General features: G+C 35.4%; 1 protein-coding gene across 1 annotated transcript in view; it reads left to right on the plus strand.

Annotated features, from left to right (window-relative positions):
* LOC131053574 (3-hydroxyisobutyryl-CoA hydrolase 1) overlaps nucleotides 1–24,045 on the plus strand; it is a 236,623-nt gene that overhangs the window by 197,928 nt on the left and 14,650 nt on the right. The window contains exon 12 of the mRNA XM_057988201.2: nucleotides 22,543–22,641. Within this exon, the coding sequence (XP_057844184.2) occupies nucleotides 22,543–22,641 (99 nt within the window). The remainder of the gene's footprint in view (nucleotides 1–22,542; nucleotides 22,642–24,045) is intronic.

Here is a 24,045-nt window from a genome sequence, read left to right on the forward strand (position 1 = left end):
AATGTAATTTCTTACATCCAAGCCCTATAGGAAATCGAAGGTTATTTCGATTCCTGTCTTGGGTGTAACCTCTTACGCCCAAGCCCTCCAAAGAAGACCAGATGTCATTCCTTGCCTTGGGTGATGCATCCCATCACCCAAGTCGTCGGAGTGGACCGGCCAGATCCATCTCCTCTTGATTGAACTTAATCAACCAAGTCCTACATATGCATATCAATAATCAGTATATATACTGCCCTAGGGATTTTCATAATCTCTCCCTTAGACTAAGGGAGTTTCCTCCCTATAGCCTCCAACATGTGTTTACATTTGCATTTATAATACACTTTGATGATTTAGTACTATTTTATTTCCTAATCCACATTTTATGTTAACATGTATTCCTAATGTATTCTTTAACATATATACATATCAAATGTACCCTATCATCGTTAACATATGCATTACACCTTCCTTGATAACATCTATATTCCTTAATCATTCCCTATGTGTAGATTAGTATATTAATTAATTGTATTCATTAATGCACACATTTTTAGCCTTAATATACTCTTACCAACGCTTAATGAAATATACATTAATTAATATTAATATATTAATTATCATACTTAGTAAATGGTAATTTTAATGCATATTACTACTGCCTTAACACATTCCTTATCTATGTTCAATAAACACTATAAGTTTAGTCAACATTAATATATTAGTTGTTTATAATATATTATACCTTACCTCTTACCTGCTGGTCACGAAAGTCTGCTCCCGAATGCTTTCCCGTGCCCCGTCCTCTCTTGCCTTTGCCTACGCAGCTATCTTTTCTAATCGATGGTGATCTCACTAGATGTTTTTGATTCCTTACCTTTATATCTCTCAATATGAGGGAGAGATCACACCTCTTCATCATGTATGCCCTTTGGCAAGAGACATACCCTTTCACCATTAGCACCCTTTGAAAGAGTGTAACTCTTCATTATTTCTACCCTTTGAAAGGGACACAACCTTTCGTAATTAGATCTGCACTTATTATTTAAATCAGATCTGCCCTTCTCATTTCCAATTTATCCTCCCTCTCAAATGAGGTTCTCTTATCTTTTTTATATCTCATTGTTGAGGGAGTCACAACTTTTCCTTTCATGTCTTTTGACTTTTCATTAACTTAATTAACTTTTAATTAGTCATATTTAATTATATTATTTTATATTTTATTTAATTTTTAATGTTTTAATTTTATTATTATCATTTATTATTAAATTCTATTTCGAAGTGGTGACATTACAGTCCACCCCTCCCAAATTTGCTTGTCCTCAAACAATGTCAATTTTAACTTTTTCAAACTAAGTCATCTACCAAATGAATCAAAACACGAGGCATACACATGAAAAACACGAAGCATACACATGGATAATTGCAAACACGAAGCATACACGTGAATACACGTATTGTCAAATTACTTCTTATTGACTAGAATGATTCAATGATTACCCTACAGGATGGCGAGATCATAGCTCTGATACCACTGTAATGTCCCTACTAGTTAGGGATCACTGTCCTGCAAAATAGATTGTTAGAAATACAACAAATATACATATATAACTAATTTAACTTGCAATTTAACCTTAAAATACTTAATTAACACTAATCACAATTCTTATCTAATACTTAATCAACATAATCATAATTTTAATCTAATAAAAAAGGATACGAATGCCATACAAAGTATGTCCTTAGGCGGCCGTGAAGCTCGCCTTCTTGGTTCCAAGCCCTCCAGGAAGTCGAAGGTGAATTCGACTCCTGTCTTGAATGTAATTTCTTACATCTAAGCCCTCCAAGAAGTCGAAGGTTATTTCGATTCCTGTCTTGGGTGTAACCTCTTACGCCCAAGCCCTCCAAAGAAGACCAGGTGTCATTCCTTGCCTTGGGTGATGCATCCCATCACCCAAGTCCTTGGAGTGGACTGGCCAGATCCATCTCCTCTTGATTGAACTTAATCAACCAAGCCCTACATATGCATATCAATAATCAGTATATATACTGCCCTAGGGAATTTCATAATCCCTCCCTTAGACTAAGGGAGTTTCCTCCCTATAGCCTCCAACATGTGTTTACATTTGCATTTATAATACACTTTGATGATTTAGTACTATTTTATTTCCTAATCCACATTTTATGTTAACATGTATTCCTAATGTATTCTTTAACATATATACATATCAAATGTACCCTATCATTGTTAACATATGCATCACACCTTCCTTGATAACATCTATATTCCTTAACCATTCCCTATGTGTAGATTAGTATATTAATTAATTGTATTCATTAATGCACACATTTTTAGCCTTAATATACTCTTACCAACGCTTAATGAAATATACATTAATTAATATTAATATATTAATTATCATACTTAGTAAATGGTAATTTTAATGCATATTACTAGTGCCTTAACACATTCCTTATTTATGTTCAATAAACACTATAAGTTTAGTCAACATTAATACATTAGTTGTTTATAATATATTATACCTTACCTCTTACCTGCTGGTCACGAAAGTCTGCTCCCGAATGCTCTCCCGTGCCCCGTCCTCTCTTGCCTTTGCCTACGCAGCTATACTTTCTAATCGATGGTGATCTCACTAGATGTTTTTGATTCCTTACCTTTATATCTCTCAATATGAGGGAGAGATCACACCTCTTCATCATGTATGCCCTTTGGCAAGAGACATACCCTTTCACCATTAGCACCCTTTGAAAGAGTGCAACTCTTCATTATTTCTACCCTTTGAAAGGGACACAACCTTTCGTAATTAGATCTGCACTTATTATTTAAATCAGATCTGCCCTTCTCATTTCCAATTTATCCTCCCTCTCAAATGAGGTTCTCTTATCTTTTTTATATCTCATTGTTGAGGGAGTCACAACTTTTCCTTTCATGTCTTTTGACTTTTCATTAACTTAATTAATTTTTAATTAGTCATATTTAATTATATTATTTTATATTTTAATTTAATTTTTAATGTTTTAATTTTATTATTAAATTCTATTTCGAAGTGGGGACATTACAAATCTCTTAACTGAGTGGACCTAACAGTCTTATATGTAAATCCTCTAACAAGGTAACATTCTAAATGAGTGTTTGAAATCCTTTGACAAGGTCACTTCTAACAAAGTGAAGATCCTAACAGATCTGAGGGAAATCCCTTAACCGGGTCACATCTAGCAATGTGTTTTTTAATCTTTAACAGGATTGGCTTTTAACCGAGCATACTCTAGAAGAGTATATTTCTTAGTGGGTCCGAAATCTCACAGTGGTTTTTCCCTATTTTGGGTTTCCACGTTAAATTTGGTGTTATGAGATTTATATTGTTCATATGCTTTTGAGTGTGCATGTTTGACAGTTTTTTATTATATGACTGATATATGTTACTGAGGTTGAATCTAATGTTTTCATTGATGATTAAGTTTGTGTGATTCACCCCCCCCTCTCATCTTGTTGGCTATTGGATCTGTACTTATATTAAATATCAGAACTATCAACAAACTCATCTACATTATATGTAACAACTATTGAACAACTATTGATCATTTATCTATTGATGAGAATACAGTTTATTCTTGTCCTATATTTTGTCTCTCTTTTGTACTTTTCATTGAACTCTTGCTCTTGGCAAAATCTCACAATCATGAAAGATTAACTCTTGTGATGATTCTTAATCAGTTTCAAGATATTTCTCATAATGCTCTTTTTTTTTGCAACTGAAAAACAGCAACCCAGTTACAGGGTCCATGACGAAATGCAACATAAAACTAGAGTTGGAATTTCAATCCATAGATAAACATCGATTGGTTTTAGAATGATTTTTAATTAGTTTTATTATCTTATGGACAATGCGTTTTCTTCCTTCGAAATGTAAAACTTGACAGCAACCTAGCTATAGGCCCTGTGAGGGATCACAACATAGAACTAGAGATGGAATCCATAGAAAAATCTTCCTTTGATCCCACTAGAACAAAAATCCATAATCAGCATTGATATGGAATCCATAGAAAAAGCTTCCTTTGATCCCACTAGAACAAAAATCCATAATCAGCATTGATAGAATTTTATCTAGAGAAAATAAAAAAATAAAGCAAACTAATCGTAGAATTATGTAGAGAAATCTAGAATGAATAGGCATAATATCTAATATGAATATAGCTAGGGTGTTTTCTGATTTCCCTGTTGTAATATCTTCTCTCTCTTCCACTCATGAAACGGACAGGCTGGCTAGAAAACCAGCTCCAATACCACTGAAATATCCCTCGTTGCTACTAACTCAAAATCTGCAATTACACCCCTCTAACATTTTTGACAAACAATTTGTTTGCCAAATGTTCCATGAATAATTTCAGTTTGTAAGATTAAATGCTTATTTGGTGGATCGTAAGTAGATAAGATAAGATAAATTTATTAATGTCGAACAAGTGACCACAAAGAAGGTCAAAGGGACTTGTTGGTGTACGTTTTATCATCTACCAAACATTTAGAATAAGATACCCAAAGGTATTCTATCCTCTCTTGAAAAATCACTGCTGATTCCAAGGTCTATATATGCGAACAAGCGACTTTAATGGGATAGCTACTTGGGTAGTGTATGCTGAAAATCTCAAGGGGGACTTACGTTTATGAATGTCTTTCAAGCTTCTGGACTTAGATGGATTTATCAATTTTAGGCGCTCTCTTTTTTTTTGATTTTCCGGGATTTAGACTATCAAAAAAAAGGGGAAAAGGGGATAGGGTTAAGAAAGCTGATCTAAACCTACGAATTTTGAAGATGGTATTAACTAGGTGTTCTTGGGAAACCAAACTTTGCTTCGCCACACTAAGGACAACTACACAAAGCCGGTGCAATCTTCAATGGGTTGTGCTTATGATCGAAGTTTTGGCATACATAGGGGATAGGCTCAGACTAACTTTGCATAGTGAATTGGAAATCATCCATTCACCAAAAGTATGAGTGGAGACACCATTAATTAATACTTATCAAATCCTTCATTCAATTCTAGCAACTGTTAAGTGTATAGCTTCCATCGGATTGAATAAATCAATATATATATATATATATATATATATATATAAACATAAATATAGATATATGCATATTTATTTATAACATATATTAAATCGACATGGTCTATATAATCCCAATAACTATCGGGTTGCATTAGTTAAGACAGCCAAGCACCATCGCTGTTAACTAATGCGATGGAGGGGAGCGTGGACATGGCCCTTCGTCCCCATATAGATATGCAATGAGCAGCGACACTTTCGGTAATGTGATCAATAACCGTGGAAATCGTAATTCTTAGAAAATTGTCGACATTGCAATAGAAAATTTAATATCACAGATTTGTATTTAGATACAAATCGAAGGAAACTATATTCATTGAAATAATCTCATTTAAAGTCCATTCTTATTAAATATTATAAGACTATTATCTTCTCTATCTCTGATCAGATTCCTTAACATGGTATCAGAGCCAGGTTGGTAGAGAAATAATAAACGAGAGACAATTTTCAGACTTGCATTCAGAAGCGAAGGAAAGCAATCATGGTGAACAGTGTTAGAGTGGAGGATAGACTTGAAGGCGCATCCAACTTTGTCTCATGGAGAATTCGAATAACAACAATTCTTCAAGAACTCGAATTAGATGCATACATTGAAGAAGACACTAAGATGCTTGAAGACGAGCCAGAGAAAACAACCTGGAAAAGACACAACAACAAGGCTAAGAAAATCATAATTGACGCTGTTAAAGATCACATTCTTCCAACCATCTCAAAACTTACTACAGCTTATGATATGTTCAAAACCATCTCAAACTCATATGAAATAAATAATGCAAGTAGATTGCTCACCTTAAAACAGCAATTAATGCATATTTACATGAACAAAGGAGAATCAATTACATCTTATTTCATGAGGATTTCAGAGTTGAAAGACCAATTATCAACTATTGGAAATAATGTAGATGATTTGGAGCTATCTCTAATAGCACTTAAGGGATTACCATCTAGTTGGGAATCCTTCATTCAAGGCATTAGTGCTCGTCTGACACTACCAAAGTTCGATCATCTCAAGAATGATTGCACTCAAGAAGAATCTTGGCTAATCACAAGAGGTTTGTAATGTCCCCATTTTAGCAGACTTGGATTTTGTGAGATTAGCCTATTATCCTGACCCTCGTAAGCTAATGTGTTGGATAGAGGGTCTTTTGAGGATTGGTATCATCTCCAGTGTTCAGAGTGCTTCAGTTTGGTCTTTGTTTGGCATCATTCGGACATCATTTGCTCTACTTCCTATTTTTAGTAAGTCTTGGGATGTTAGAGATGGGCCCCTGCTATTTTTAGTAAAGGGGGTATGGTCATATGCAGTCTCCTCATGTTATCTCCCAGTTCAGACGACGTTTGAAAATACAAAGTATTCATGGAGATATTAATGTTTAATTGGCTCAATTAAACATTAATTATTTGGAGATTATATTATTAAGTTATAAAATGACTTTATATTATAAAGCACTTAAATGAGGGTCTATTTATCATGATAAGGGGGCCAAGTTTATTAATAATTTATGAGCACATAACCCGAGGTTTAATTACATTATTGATGCCAATGAAATATTATAACATTTTAATGTTAATTAAGAGCTTTTTGAAGAAGTTCGAACTTCTTGAGGAAATATAAGTGTGCAAAAGGAATCAAACTTCACTATGTGATTGGAGTTTTTGATTGAAGTTTCTCTGGAGCATTGAAGTGTAGAATACCAAGGGTTTCTGCAGGATTCAAGGTTTGTCGGCATTGGAGAGCGTGGCTTCTTCATTGTAACAGCATATAGAGGGTGTGCAATATCATCTGATTATGCTTGTGAGAGTTGGCCTCATTCAGAAGTCAATATTGAGCTGATTGGAGGGTTTATTTCAGAGTTTGTTTGCAAATTGAAAGAGACTACAGTGCGCTACAGTGCCGTGAACAGTGCGCTACAGTACCGTGAACAGTGTGCATGAACAGTGCGCTACAGTGCCATGAACAGTATGCTACAGTGCCATGAACAGTGCGCTATAGTGCCGTGAACAATGCGCTACAGTAGTTTGAATTCTATAGAAGGGGATTTAGAAAGGTGAACAGCTATATATATTTGACAAGGGCTTTGCGTATTAGGAGAATCAAACCAATATATCAAGGCAGCCATTGAAATTCCAGGTTTTCTATCTATGGTTATTGTATTAGAAAATCATTATTTCATTGCATCATTTTCTATTATGATTATATCATGAAATACTTGGAGGTTGCATATGTTTAATGGAGATATAAGCTGCATATTCCACATTCATGGTAACATTCGACATTGATCAGCAACTTAGCTTTCATGCCAATTGTTTGCTTAAATGCCTAATGGCTGTAGGTATACATTGGGATGCATGACAAGTGTTTGTTTTAATGTCAACTAGCTGTACTAGTTAATTTCAGTCATTACATGTGTGTGTAAAGGTCTAAAACAGCTAGTATATCATTTCTATAACAACTTTGCATTGTTAGAAGCTTTCCATAACTTCATTTGCAACCTACAAACCCAAAGAAGACAAATAAAGAATTCACTACAGCGGCTTCAAACATTGTATGCCAAGTGTTTGACAATATTCCTTGGGGTTCAAATAAGCGAAACAGGGTCAGATTAGCCAAGGGATATTACAAGGTTTGGGTCCAAACAAAGAGGGAGAAATTCAAGCACTACATGCTAACACAAGCAATAGAGGGAAGAAAAGGAAGTTCAAACGGAAGAGAGAAAATAACCACAAAAGCAGAGACTTCTCCAAGATTCAATGCTACAAGTGTGATAAATTTGGACACACTCACAGATTCTGTCCAAAAAGGAAGAAAGCTCAAGCAACCATAGTTGAAGTTAAGGAAGTAGAGAATCCTCTATTTTTCCTGGCTTTATCAAGTGAACTAAACTGAAACAAACATATGTGGATAATCGACGGTGGAGCCTATCGACACATAACCGGATTTAGAGATCAATTCGAAACCTTTGAAGGCCACTTAACTGAAAAAGTTACAATAAGAGAAAATTCTACCTATCCAGTGAAAGGAATTGGGACCTTCTCAATTCAACTAAGAACAGGGGATACAGTACAATTGAAAGATGTTCTTTTTGTACCAGGTATCAAAAGGAACTTAGTCTCTATTTCAAGACTAGTTGATCAAGGATATCATGTCACCTTCCATGAAGATAAAGTTCTACTCTGGCCTAAAAATTCTAATATAAAGAATGCTATTCCTATATGATCTAGAGATGGTAGTTTATACAAATTATGTAATATTCAAAAACAAGCACTAAATAATGAAGTATCAAACTCTAATGAAATTTGGCATAGAAGATTAGGACATCTTCGATTTAGTGCCCTGCCTTCTATATGAAAGATTACCACAGGATTACCAAACCTAAAATCTGATCATATTGGAACTTGTAAAGGATGTGCTCTAGGGAAGAACTCAAAAAGGTCCTTTCCCTCAAGTGAACACAAATCAAAAGTTGTTCTAGAACTTGTCCACGCTGATTTGTGTGGTCCAATGTCATTACCATCACTAGGGGGTTTCTTGTATTACGTGATATTTGTTGATGACTACTCTAGGAAAACTTGGATCTATTTCATAAAACTCAAGGAACCAAATGAAGTGCTATCAAAATTCAATGAATTTAAAGCCTTAGTGGAAATTCAAACTGGAATAAAAATAAAGACATCAGATAATGCGGGTGAATACATCTCTGAAAATTTTGAAGAATTCTGCATTTCTGTTGGGATTAAGAGGGAGTCTATTGTACCTTATAATCCTCAACAAAATGGAGTCGCAGAACGAAAAACAGAACCATCATTGAAGCCGCTAAATCCATGATGCATGATCAAAATCTACATATCTCATTTTGGGCTGAAGCCTCAAATACAACTGTGTATATTCAAAACAGATGCCCTCGTTCAATCCTAGAGAATATAACACCTGAAGAAGCCTTTACAGGAAATAAACCAGATTTAAGCCATCTAAGAATCTTTGGTTGCCATGTGTATATTCACATTCCTAAAGAAAAGAGAACCAAGCTAGAACCCTTCGGGAAGAAAGGTATATTTGTTGGCTACAATGAAACCACTAAAGGATATAGAGTCTATATTCCAGGGCGAAGATCTATTGAAATCAGTAGAGATGTCAAATTTGAAGAAGATGCTGCTTATAAACTCTCCCTAAGTACAAAAGATGATCAAACCACAAAATCAGATGAAAATCTTATAGTTGAGAATCAGAGGGAGAATACAATAGAAAATCATGAACTTCAATCACCTAATTTCGAGATTGCTGAAAATCTTAACAACAAGAAAAGACCACTATGGGCAAGAAAGATGATTGAAGAAAATAATGTGGAACTTGATGAAATCTTCAAAGAGAATAAGAAAACAAGAAGTCAATCATGCTATGTTGCACTCATGACCGAACTTACAAAATCTAAACCATCAAATGTTGAAGAAGCCTTAACATGTCAAGCTTGTAAAGATGCAATGATTGAGGAATACCAATCTATATTAAAGAATGATGTTTGGGATATTGTATGTAGACCAAAAGACAAATCAGTTGTCTCATCAAAGTGGTTATTCAAAATCAAATATGCACCAGATGGTAGTATTGAAAAACACAAAGCCAGATTCATTGCCAGGGGTTTCTCTCAAAAGGCTGGAATTGATTACGAAGAGACATTTGCTCCAGTTGCCCGATATACTTCTATCAGAACAATCATTGCCATTGCAGCTTCCAAAAAGTGGAAAATACACCAAATGGACGTAAAGACCACTTTTTTGAATGGTATTATTGAGGAAGAAGTATACATAGAACAACCTGAAGGCTTTGCTACACAGGATGGAAACCTCTATGTGTGTAGACTAAAAAAAGCTCTCTACGGCCTTAAGCAAGCTCCCAGGGCGTGGTATGGAAGGATAGATAGTTATCTCTCCAAACTAGGATATTCCAAAAATGAAGTAGATTCTAACATATACTTCAAAATATTGGATGGTGACATGTTAATACTTGTTCTCTATGTTGATGACTTGTTGATAACAAGAGAAGATCACCTCGTTGCAAAATGCAAACAAGATCTTATGGTTGAATTCGATATGAAAGATCTAGGTCTGCGACACTATTTTTTGGGCCTAGAAGTATGGCAAAAAGAGAACTATATTTTCCTAAATCAAGGAAAACACACCACAGATATCCTGACCAGATTTGGTATGATAGATTGTAAACCTCTCTCCATTCCAATGGAAACAAATCTTCATAAGCTCAAAAGTGAAGCAATAGACTCAGAACCTACAGATCCTACATACTATAGACAAATCATTGGATCTCTTATGTACCTAGTAAATACTCACCCTGATATTTGTTATGCTACCAATGTGTTAAGCCACTTCATGTGCGAACCTAAGAAGATTCACCTAATGGCGGCTAAGCATATTCTGAGATACTTGCGTGGCACTATTGGACTTGGCCTGAAGTATAAAAATGTTGAGAATCTGAGATACAACTCCAAGGGTATTTTGATTCCGACTGGGTAGGCAGTTCCATTGATCGTAAAAGTACAACAGGGTGTTGTTTTAGTCTTGGATCAGCTATGATATCCTAGTTTAGCAGAAAACAATCAGCAGTTGCTCAGAGTTCCACTGAAGCCGAATATATGGCTGCCTCCATGGGAGCTCGTGAGGCAGTGTGGTTAAGGAAATTACTAGTTGGACTATTTGGGAAACCACTGGATCCCACTGTGATTCACTGTGATAATCAAAGCTGCATCAAACTTTCTGTAAATCCAGTCTTTCATAATCGATCCAAGCATATAGAGATCCCATACCATTACATAAGAGACATGGTAGAGAGAGATGTTATCAAATTGACCTACATCGGCACTGAAGAGCAAAGTGTCGACATATTCACCAAACCTCTTGCAAAATTGAAAGTGGAATACCTTAGAGGTAAACTTGGTATGACTAAACTATAGTGAAAATTTCTAATATTAATATTGTTCACATGTGATTTGATATATTCATGAATATCTTGGATGCAATGTTGCATGTATGTGTTGTGTCGTGAAAGGTGACGATCTTTCATGTAAGTGTAAGATCACTATTGTAAGGTGACAACTTTAACAATAGCTGATCTGTTATCAAGATTAACTACATTAAGTTGATGTCCCAGAATGTGCCGGAAGTCTTGATACTAAATTCCTATGACGAGTTACTGAGTTGTTATCATTAAATGGTTGTTCCGAAATATGTCGGAAATTATGATAACAACAATATCATGATTGACTACATTAATTTGCTGTCCCGGAATGTGCCGAATATCATGATACTAAATTTGTTTCCCCAATGATAATGACATGTTATAATTGTCACTAGAATCAAGGTAGTAATCTGATAAGGCTTCAAATAGTTGTTGTCCCAGAGTGGTGGATATCAGATAATCTATATCTCTTTGAGATACGAAATATTTCATTAGTAAATATTCCCAAGTGAATGATCATGTCAAATAAATATGTATATCTAGAAGGTTGTTCCTTAAGACTCAATTGTGAAATTCAATCCTCTTTTGCTAAGAGGGAGTCTTAAGTGTATAGCTTCCATCGGATTGAATAAATCAATATATATATATATATATATATATATATATATGCATATTTATTTATAACATATATTAAATCGACATGGTCTATATAATCCCGATAACTATCGAGTTGCATTAGTTAAGACAGCCAAGCACCATCGCTGTTAACTAATGCGATGGAGGGGAGATGGAGAGTCATGCCCCTACGTGGACATGGCCCTTCATCCCCGTATAGGTATGCAATGAGCAGCAACACTTTCGGTAATGTGATCAATAATTGTGGAAATCGCAATTCTCAGAAAACTGTCGACATTGCAATAGAAAATTTAATATCACAGATTTGTATTTAGATACAAATCGAAGGAAACTATATTCATTGAAATAATCTCATTTAAGTCCATTCTTATTAAATATCATAAGACTATTATCTTCTCTATCTCTGATCAGATTCCTTAACAACAACATGAAAGCAAATCTAAATTAACTTTAACTAATGTGTTGAGGAAATTGAAACCATGCTAATCACTCAAATAACAGAGATTACAAAGCCTTAAGAGAAAGCGCACATGCAATGTATTATTTTAAAACATGACCTTCACGCTACAATATATCAGAAACCTCACACTCTCCAAATGAGAGGAGGTAGCCTTATATAGTTTTTCGAAAAATGATGAACGATCGAGATCAAACAGTGATCAAGGGCCCAGATTGAAAGTTATAAACCCTAATTAGGGTTTCCCAGAACTCTATCATTTTGAATTAATGAGAACATAACAAGTGGCACAGTTGCCATTCTCACTAAAGTATGCGCCTAGTTTCCTTTTCGAACGAGTCAAGTTCATTGAATCTGGGCATGTTGACTTGGACCAATCTGATTGGTCGGAAGATGACGAGGTGCCACCCCAGCGTAAGTTACTCCTAATCTTGTTGAGGCGGTGCAAGAGCAGGTACAGGAGCTGGCTCTTGCTCTCTTCTTATCTCAGCGTTGCTACGTGCAGCAATTTCTAGTTCCTCATCAAGGATAAAACACATGTGATGCCAATCAGGAGTTTTTCTTTTCACTTCCCACGCCAAGCTATACAATTTTGTGATAACGTGTTCTTGTTCGTCGCTGAAATCCAAATCTGGCTGAACTTCTAAAGTATTGGACGAGGTTCTCTACCTGGTTCAGGAGGAATGATTGGCAGGCCCATGAAGCTCGGAATGAAAATTGTTTGAATTTCTTAGAATAATTGCTTGTTGACGACTCTATGCTTGCTTCTTTGTGGCCCCAATTTATGTTGGGCAAGAGGAGGGTGAAAGCTTTAGATAACCCCTTGCAAATATGAAATGATAGGATCAAGTTGTTCAGACATTCGTTGTGATCATGCCCTCCTTCTTGATACCCTGAAATTTGGAGAAGAATTTCTCCATGCCTTCATCATAATTGAGGGAAGTGGAATTTTCTTTGTGAAACATTTCCCATAATCTTCACGCCCAGATGAACCTTGCCCGTGAACTTGTCCTCAATCCTCCGTTTGACTTAAACCTCCAGCTGCGATCTCTATGATGATCCCGCTTCTACTACCATTTGCGACTTGCAAAACCAAAGGAAATTAAGTTAGAAAACTATCTTTTAGTGCAAAGTTTCGAAGGTTAGATGGCAGAATGCTTTGATCTTCCGATTTCTCAACACTTTTAGCTTTGAAACAAGCTGCGAATACTTAGAAGGTCATGCTTGAAAGAAAGAACGTTCAATCCAAAATAATCTTCTTATCAAAATTTTGGATAAACCCGTTAAAGGCACCCCCAATACACTTAAAAAATTTGAGAAAATTGATAAGTCTGCCCACCAATCAACTTCACCTTTGACAGAAATGAGAATATAGAAGGAACAAAACTCAAAAAACTCGAAAGTTCTGCCTTCTATTAGTTGATTGGACTCCAAAATCTGCAGATGCTTGATAAAAAAGAGGTTGAAAAATTAAAATTTCGCTTAATCTGCAAGAAATCACCCTACAACACCTCCAATTTGCAATAAAACTTCTTAAAAAAAATTAGACCTGCAAGAAGCTTGCTTGAAAATGCTCTCGCTCTTCATAAAATTCAAACTCTTATTGTGCAAAAATGAGAGAATGAATAATGTGTTTGTATTAGAGTTGGTTTTCACAATTAGAAACACGCAAATCTTTTCAAAATTTGTTTCTATTTCATCCTCAGTCCATCGTATCTACAAAGAAAGTTTCTATTTTAGTCTTTAGTTGGCTTGTCATCTCTTCAAGTTCGAAAATCTTCTTCATGGTTCACAAAGTGCAAGTTTCTAAACTGATTTTTAGTCCATAAATTCAAACTTGATCTTGAGATATCTTCTTTCAAAACTTTCTAATTCCATCCACAGTTCGAATTCTTTCTCAATCTGCACTATATCTTCTTCTAAAACTTTCTAAATCAGTTAGCAATTCGAATTCTTTCATGGATTTGATGACATCACTTGCATTTTAAACTTATTTTCGAACTTGCTGTTGACTTTGCTTGACCTCCAAGTGTAGGGCGGACTTTCTAGCTCATGGATGGCAAAGTTTGAGCAACACATGGCACCAAGGCATCAAGAAGGCAAACTTTGAAGAAGAGTTAGGCACTTCAACCTGCAGCAAGGCGGACTTCAATAGGCTTGTTCTCTTCTCAAGTGGGAGGGCGGATTTTCTCATGACCACTCACCATCTCCTTAGGCGGACTTTTACCTCTCCCATATGGCAGATTTTTGGCTCATGCTTCTAACTTGTTGCAAGGTTGGGCGAACTTTCTTGACATAGGCACCATCTTTCAACCTCCAAGTAGAGCGGACTTTCTTTACTTTGAAATCATCTTTCATGTCTTCCGAGGTGGACTTTTGGTTGCCTTAGACTTACCTCTTGCTACCCTTAACACCTTCAAAGCGGAGTTTGATAGATATGCTTTGATGTCATCATCCCATAGGGCGGAGTTTAGACAGGCCATAACCATTCACCATCATCCCATAGGGCGGAGTTTAGACAGGCCATAACCATTCACCATCATCCCATAGGGCGGACTTTTCTCCTCTCCTTCATGGCAGACTTTGTGCATCATACTTTTTAACTTGGGCAGACTTTTCACCTCTTAGGCAACTTGGAGGGCAGACTTTCTTCATCATGGGCGGACCTTGGAGAGCTTGATCAAGGCGGACTTTTGGAGTTCAACTTATTTTCTTCTCAAGTGGGAGGGCGGACTTTTCATGACCACTTGCGATTCACCATATCCTTGGGCAGACTTTTTGTGAGTCTCCATCATGGGCGGACTTTCTCATGTTCACTTCATATGTCTTCCTCCTAGGGCAAACTTTTTAGGCATCTCCATAGGGCAGACTTTTTCAACTCTCTCCATAGGGCGGACTTTTCATCCCTCTTCACGGGGTGGACTTTGGAGAGTTCATGACTTATCACCTTGGGCGGACTTTTGAAGACCACAGCTTGGGCGAACTTTTGAACTCATGCCACTTTCCTTTCATGAGGGCGGACTTTTGAAGTTCAACTTGGGCGGATACTTGAGTCTTCCTGTCATAACATTCACCATCAATCATTGATTAGCCAGACTTAGAAAATATTTGGAAAACTTCAAAATTCCACAATTTCTCCAATTTTAACCAAATTGAAATTTGAAATCCACACTCAGGCAAACCATCTGAAGCATCATGACCCCTAAAATGTAGGAACTTAGCGTTTTAGGTCAAAACTTGAAAATTTTCGATCGCGATCAAAGCAGGTCAGTGGTACCAGTGCAAACCCTAGGTCCCCACTTCGAAAAATAAAAAAGAAGACAACCCTAAAAAATAGAGAAAACTTTCTAAAAATAGCCATACCGGGGATCGGGCTAAAAATGCCAAAAACGAAACTTCCTAAAAAATAGGAAAAAGCAAAAAAGCAAACTTTCTAAAAAGAGAAAGTTGTTCAAATTCGTTCAAATCAATTGCGTTCTTTGTCCTTTGGCCTATCTAGGCACTTTGACGGTAATTGAACTTTGTTATCACTTGGCTTGCACAAACTGACTTTCAATCTTTAGGACTCAAACCGTTCAAACTTGACAAAACCAAGCAAAACTGAAGCGGAAGGCCACGGGCACTAACAAAAAACCCTAGAAAGCGGAAAGGAGAGGGTCCCCATTTGCAATGGGGCGATGTGTGAAAAAGGTCACGACAGGACTGCAGAGCACAGAAAAAGGGGCATGCCCACAACGGGAACACCAAAAAACAGTGCCCGAAGAAATAAACCAAAAACAACATAAACAATGGCAACACAAAAAGGAGGGGACAACCCAACAAGGGAACCCCAAAACCCCCACAAATATTGAAAATTGATCTCTTTCTCAACAAATATTGAAAATTAATTCTACAAAAGATTATCAAAAGATTATCAACCAAACCTCATATCTTATTTTCCAATACACTGTTGTTTCAAGAATTATGAGTCATGACAAACACTTTGCATGCGTGAAACATTTAAAGAGTTTGTTGGTAGTTTTTTATGATTCTACCAATGTATACCATTGTGTCAATCTTAACAGTGATCAAGTTTAACAAATTTAGAATAGTTATAAAGCAATGCAAAAACCTGATATCATTTGCTGTCTGGGAAGAGTTAACTCTTAGAGCATAAATTTCTAGGAAGTTCCTTCCTTGATTACAGAGTCTCCAATTTGCAGTGTCTTGTTGATACCAGAAGAAAACAATTCACAAGAAGTGTCAGGCGTTAAATATCAATTCATAGATGAAATGTCATCATAATCCTGAACCTATGCTAATCATAATACACATCAATATTCTTCTAGAATATGCTTATGAACCTATTGTCTCTAGAAAGTCACACGGCAATATAACTCAGATTATATCATCAGAAATCACCTCGTATAGGCTCGGGTCTCAGAATCTCTGTTGCCTTTGGCATATTTCAGTCTTCACATCTCTTGAATTGGAACTCCAATATCTTGTAAAGGAAGGCGATTAGCAAAACCAGACGAGGAATATTATATGCGCATAGGTAGAGAAAACTTCAGGTATTAATCATTTCATTTGATTTGTGCCCGTAATGTATTCCACAGCCTTAATCCTTTCGCACCTATCAAATATATAGTTTTTTCAATCAATATTCAGCCATCTGCTATACTCCATCGGCTTGTCCATTTCTTGTCTTCAATAATACCACAACAATAATATTATGGCCGATAATATCACAAAGTACAATTGCCATAGGCCTCAATTTTTTAATACAAATAAGTGATATAACTTCTCTTTGACTTGACTCATTTGAATGAAATATCATGGCAATCAAAGATAATAATATAACATAAAGTCATATAAATATATTAAGTCCGATAATATCAATAATTATTTCCAACATATTTGGTAATTCTGACCATATTGAAATATAAAACCTCCAATCTTATATTTGTCTTTCTATTTCCAAATTCAACGGGAATGGCAGAATAATATCTCTCCACCAATATTATATGACTACAATAGTAATCGTCAAACATATGCACGGAAATTCATAGAAACGAGAAATGTCGAAAGTTCATCAGGCTTCCACTAAGCGGCATAATGTTTCAACTCCATGGCTCTAGATAGCAATAACCTCCAATGACTGTGCCAAATAAAGAACAGGAAATAAATAGACTTTAGTTACAATAAATAACTTTGAAATACTTGTAGGTTGTGACTTCCTAATCATCGTGAAACTCCATTAATGCTCTAGCTGAAGAATTTGCTTGAATCTTCCAAGCCCCATCTAGGTCAGATCTTCCACTGACAAAAATGGTAAGTTCCAGGCACACAACCCAAGAACCCAATATTTGAGAAACTCTCAAATCACTGAAGAGAATTTATTAAAAACCAATCATATCATTCACCATTGCAGAGAACAATTAAATAACATTATTTTCATTTTTTTGCTTTCCCACACATTTATTTGTTAATGGCTTTAATTATTCTTTTTGACTAAAGTTATGTTAATTAATTATTAACAAAATTACCTTTTTAATTTATTTTTAAGGTAATAATATTAAATAATTAATTTTAATTTCTTTTGCACCATTTTAGCCTTAAATAATAAAACAGGACATTACACTAAGGCCTAACCACTACACCAAAAGACTAGCCTGATGGTGTGTAATGTCCCTTTTTAAGGAAAACCCATTAAATAATTAAGTTTAAGTTGTCCAAACATAATAATTTAAAAGACAACTTAATCTAATTATTTATTAATGCAGATTAAAAGTGACTTTTTATGTCAACAACAAATTATAAAGTAAAGTCACTTAATAAATAGAAGGGAATTCCAAGAGACAGGCAGTGGGTGAACGAAGAGCCACAGGTTGAGCTATTTATTAACTTGGAGAGGCTCCTTTTGGGCATGCTTGGTTTATGTTTGGTTTTGTATTCTCTTGAAAAATTCAGGGAAGCTTTGGCTTTCAGCTAGTTTGGGGACGAAAACCCTCAAGCTTGGAGGTGGTGAACGAAAACCCATTGCAGGAGGAGTTATCATACAGGTGACTCAATTGTGCTTATTGTTATGCTAGTTATCCAATCTAACTATAAGTTTTGTGACTACGATTGGATTTTGGTAATTGCATCACTGAAGATTTCAAGCAACAATCTTTCCTATTTCAAAATTCTTGTTTCAATCTGAAATTTAACGTTTATCAGTATAATCTTGTTGATTAAATTTTAGTCAATTGCATACAAAAATGGCTGTTGAATTTCTGTGAACATTGGGTGAAAAAATTTGGAAATTAATATCCATAGGGGGATATTTCATGGTGAGGGTGGCACCCACAAGCGTTAAGGGTGGCCTAGGGGCACATCTCCCGTAGGCATTCCACCCAAGCATCCGAGGATTTATGACAACTCCATATAGACATGTGGCCGCAAGGGCTCATCTCCCACACACAAGGACATCATATGCCCACCATGCTTCGTGGGTCTTGACCTCAAGACGTCAACTCTGATACCACTAATGCCCAACCACTACACCAAATTACCAACCTGATGGTGAGGGTGGCACCCAGAGGCATTAAGAGTGGCCTCAAGGTGCATCTCCTACAGGCATTCCACTTGAGTGTCCATGGATTTATGACAACTCCATATAGAGACATGGCTGCCAAAGTACATCTGTGCACGGGGACATCACATATATGATGCAACTTTGTAATGGTCTGCTAAAGATATGTTAATGTTGCGATTTTCTCATAAGCTAAAGGGTGCGACTTAAACATTGTATGCAAAAATAATTACTTGTAGTGGTCACCTCACTTGGAAAAGACATATCTTATGAAATGCTATGTCTTTCAAAGACGATCACACTCCTTGGAAGGCATAAAAGGAGTTGGTGAATAGGGATGAAGTGTGTGTGTTGTCGAGTAAAAGACAAATAAGCATATCATATACACCAGCAGATGAAGAAGTTTTAAGAGAAGTTAATTTGCAGATTATATGGGGAGATTGTGAGAAGTTTCATGGCAGATTTGTATTAATTTTTATGAGGAGATTGTAATCAGTTTTGTGGCAGATTTTTAATAAGTTTTATGAGGATATTGTAATCAGTTTTGTGGCAGATTTTTAATAAGTTTTATGAGGATATTGTAATCAGTTTTGTGGCAGATTTGTAATCAACATTATAGCAGATTGGAGAAGAGAATTATAGCAAATATAGAGGAGAAATTGATATACAGGTCAGTTCCTCATATTGGTGAAGTTGGTGCTTCATATTGGTGACGTTAGTGCCTCATATTATAAGGGTTGGTGCCTACAAATTGAAAAAATTGGAGTTTCTTCAGGGTTGTTGCCTCTAGTAGGTTGGTGTCTACAAAATTTGTAGAAAGAAGATTAGTAAAAGCAATATTTTTGCTGTGGTTTTCTCCCACAAGGGTTTCCACATAAATTGTGTTGCTCATTATTTGATTTTACATATGTGCTAATTATGATTAAATCTTGAAGTGATTAAACAAGGTTTAAAAGATGAAAGAATATTGTTATACTGATTCACCACCCCGCTCCCCCCCGCCCCCCCATCGCGCTCCCCACCTCTGAGTATAACCGTGTGCTCATCTTATCTTACCTGCTTGGATACCGTGTAAGATTAAGGCTCAAATTTTTGGTAGGATGGCTACAAAGATGCTTTGACACATTGTAAGATTCAATGCTATGTTGTATTGTATTAAATCTAACTTAAGGAGCTTAAATAGAATTAAAGCAAATTACCTAATGCATAGATAAAGACTTAATCACATGGAAGTATGAATGAATAGAGCACACATCTTATTCACCAAATTGAGTCTGCAAACCATGCTTCCACAAATGCAATGAATTTGCTTTTTATGGAGAAGTGTAATGTCACTACTAGTTAGAGATCACTGTCCTGCAAAACAGACTGTTAGAATGCAACAATATATATATAACTAATCCAATTTGCAATTAAACTTCAATTACTTAATTAAAACTAATCTCAATTCTTATTTAATAAAAAGGATACGAGTGCAATCATGGGACATGTCCTTAGGCGGTTGTAATGCTCGCCTTCTTGGAAACCATCTTGGTTCCAAGCCATACCAAGAAATCGATGGATAATTCGATTCCTGTCTTGGATGTAACATCTTACATCCATGCCTACCAAGGAAGACCATCATATATGATCAATTCCTTGCCTTGGATGATACATCTTATCATCGAAGTCTACTAGAGAGGATCGACCAGATCCGTCTTTTCTTGGGTGAGCTTTTGACACCCAAGCCTTAACACATATGCATATGAATACTCAATATATACTGCCTACCAGGGATTATCATAATCCTTGAATTAGGCTAAGGGACTTTTCTCCCAATAGCCTCCATCACATAGCCAAATTATTGTTATTCATATAACATTTTATATTTCATCATCATCTATATTTTATGTCTGCATCTACATATTCCTTAATTACTATTATTGTTCCTAAATATTTACAAATATGCTGCATACATATTTTATGTCTGCATCTACATATTCCTTAATTACTATTATTGTTCCTAAATATTTACAATTATGTTGCATACATACATATATTTATTTGTTACATACCCATGAGACAATATTATTATACTACTATAAATCTGCCCCAGAGATTGGTATACTATGTCACATACGACGGAATCCTCATTAATGTATATGTGTGTTTGTGGCACACACGTCCACACACATATACATCCTTGTGGAGTGTAAGTTAATTGCTTACCTATTTGCATTCCGCAGTCCGCAATCTTCCCCCGCTCCCTCCTTCCTTTCTTCCAATCTATTTTGATCGGCATTATATGCATTCCTTCTGCCCTTCCATTTGAGAGTTGTGATTCTTCATTAATATTTTGTGTCCATTAGTTTAATGGTCGTCTTTTTCCTTCTTACAAATTGATGCATTAACTTAAATAGACACTTTAGTGGATGCCGATAATTCTTAATCATTTTATTTGGTCTTGGTTATCATATCCTTCCAAATAACTCCTAATCACTAATCTTAATCCAAGATGGCGGTTCTTGGGTATTGTATAGGGCTTATCGATTTGGTCTTCAACATACTTCTTTCGTGTCTCTTGGATACTTAGACACTTGACTGCTCCCTTTCTTGCATTGGAATATATTTGGTTTGAGACATTTCTTTAAAGTCTTTACATAGCAATTGAGGTTTTACGGGTAACACAAGTCCTTATCCAGGTTTTTGTCTCTAATAACATCGGTATTGACTATTTCATTCTCCCATGAGTTCCATGTCAGCCATAACATCATTGTGTTATCCAATTTAGAGCTTCGATCATACTGGAGACTTAATGCTAACTCTTTCCAAATCCTTGACGTTGAAGATGATATGGAGTTTAAAGCAATGGTTGCCATACATAAGATAATAGTAGTTCACCTTCCTTCAAACATAGCTTATGCTCTCTGTATCGAATATATATGTGACTAACGGTTCATATAATTAATATATTTTCTAACAGATTTGTCTTAGTCAATCGACTATTAGTCAATCACTAGTCGAAGGTTTGTGTAGTTTCCATAAGTTTCGTGTCATATGGTATTGTCTATTTACGAATGATCGGAACTAATATCCGATATTATTCTTGCTTTCACATAAACGATCTTATCATAATTTTTGTCCAATTAAATGTTAATGTCAATTAGTCTAAATGATATTCTTGTTTGTTGGAGAAACCATATGATTGCTTTGTATGTATTCTTTTTACCAATCCTTATCATTTACAGAATATTATTAGTTATAACTATTAATAAATGTTAATTAAATAATAATATTTAATAAATAAATAAATTTCAAATATTCATTCGTTGGTAATTATTATATGAATTAATTATTGTCTTATATATATAACGATCATGGAGGGGACATGACAAGAAGGAAAGAGGAGATAAGGGAAGAACTCAATCTCCTGAAATAAAATGAAAGCATGACTTTCACAAAATTTTATCTAGAGAAAATCAGGAAATAAAATAAACTAATTCTAGGATTATCTAAAGATTATGTAGATGCATTATATCTTTAATATCAACCTAAGCAAGATGAATATACCTCAGGTATTATTTTGTGCAATTACACAAATAGCATCCTCCTAGTGGCTCTCCCAATATTCAAGGGCATTTCTCTTCTAAAAGTAGGGACTAAGTTTTTTTATTTTTTGGTATTTTCTAAAATTGAATATAATCACTTGCAAGTTGGTTTCTTTCGTTGTAAACATGCTACAATGTCTATAATATATGTAAATGGCAAATAATATGGAAAATGGTTTTCACTTTATGACACTTGTTGTTTTGTGTTTTATTTTTTAACAATAACAGGAGCTTGAAAGTAAATATGTGGCTGATAAGTGGCTGAAGATGAGCATTCAGTCAATAAAGAAGGCATCACCAGTCAGCCTTAAAATTACATTAAGATCGGTATGGCATCTTATTTAATTACATTTTCTAATTCTTTGTTCATCCATTTTGTTAGTTAAATTTATGAGCAATTCAGGTTGGCTATGTGTTACTCAAGGCATCAGTGTTATGGTTGATTGTTTCATGGCTATTAAGATGGATGATCATCAAAGGAAAGAACCGATTTAGTAATTATGTATGTGGTTTAACTTAGATGGATAACTTATTTATCAAATTATCATTGATGAAGAACGTAATGTTATCTAATATATACATGGGTGCATGCTTGACTATTCTTGCAATCTTCAATCAAATATCAGGTTGATTACCTGAAGCATGAAAAAATTTGATGGATCACTTGTTCAATTTATTAACTGGATGTATTTATTATAAACTTGAAATTCACATATAATAAGTGTGTTGGTTGAAAATATTGTACACCTGGGGAAATATACAAAATTGTGGCTTCAACCACAGTGTGTGAGTAAAACTCTCCTAATTAAGGGAAGGCTCCCCCTATCTATATCTAATCTAAAACTAAACAGGATGAAACAACAGTCTTTCTTCTTTCTTCAAGAAAGCCAATATCCTTTTCTTTTCACAGAAAAGTGATAGCAAGTTAACTTAAAAATAGTAAATATAGAAATGAGACTTTTTTGTAGGATTTTTGGAACATAAAGGGAAGCAAAGTTTCCATGAAGGCACAAAGACCTCCGTCACTTCCCTGGGACGGGAAAACAGAAAGAAAGCTCAAAGTCTTTTACTATCTATTCTCCTATCAACCTTTTTAGATGATTTTCTGCTAATTAAGCACAATATGTAGCAACTCAAAGTCTAACTACATGATGCACTTCACCTTACATGCACAAGTCTTAAAAATAGAAGCAGCACAGAGTCTACAAGCTATCTTCCCACTTGAGCTTTCCACACTAGTTTCAGGTATGATAAGCAACTCAAAGTCTATAAGACCAAATATGAAAACTAAACATACAACTCTAAATACAATTAGCAACTCAAAGTTTGCAAGATTGGCTTTAAATCCCTCTTTCACAATAGAACAAAATTCACAATCAACTCTAGAAAATGTCATCACATAACAACTTGAATTGGCACAAAGTCTCAACACAACTTGCCTCTTTTATTGAAAGCAATCTGATTTACATCTACGCTCAAAGTCTTAGAGTGCACATACAAACTGGCAGAATTTTGTTGCATTGCCAAAAAGATATCTATTACAATAGACCCCCTCAAGTATTTATAGGAGAGGATGTTGGTGTTGGAAATAAGCCACACCCGGACCGACAATGGACTGGTCCAAGAGGGACCAGTAGCTCAGTGGTAGAGCACTCCTGCAGGGTATGGAAGGTCCTAGGTTCGAGTCCTAGTTGGTCCATGTTTCAACATGGTATCAAAGCTAGGTCTAGG

This window comes from Cryptomeria japonica, chromosome 4, assembly GCF_030272615.1.
Source record: "Cryptomeria japonica chromosome 4, Sugi_1.0, whole genome shotgun sequence".
Taxonomy (NCBI): domain Eukaryota; kingdom Viridiplantae; phylum Streptophyta; class Pinopsida; order Cupressales; family Cupressaceae; genus Cryptomeria; species Cryptomeria japonica.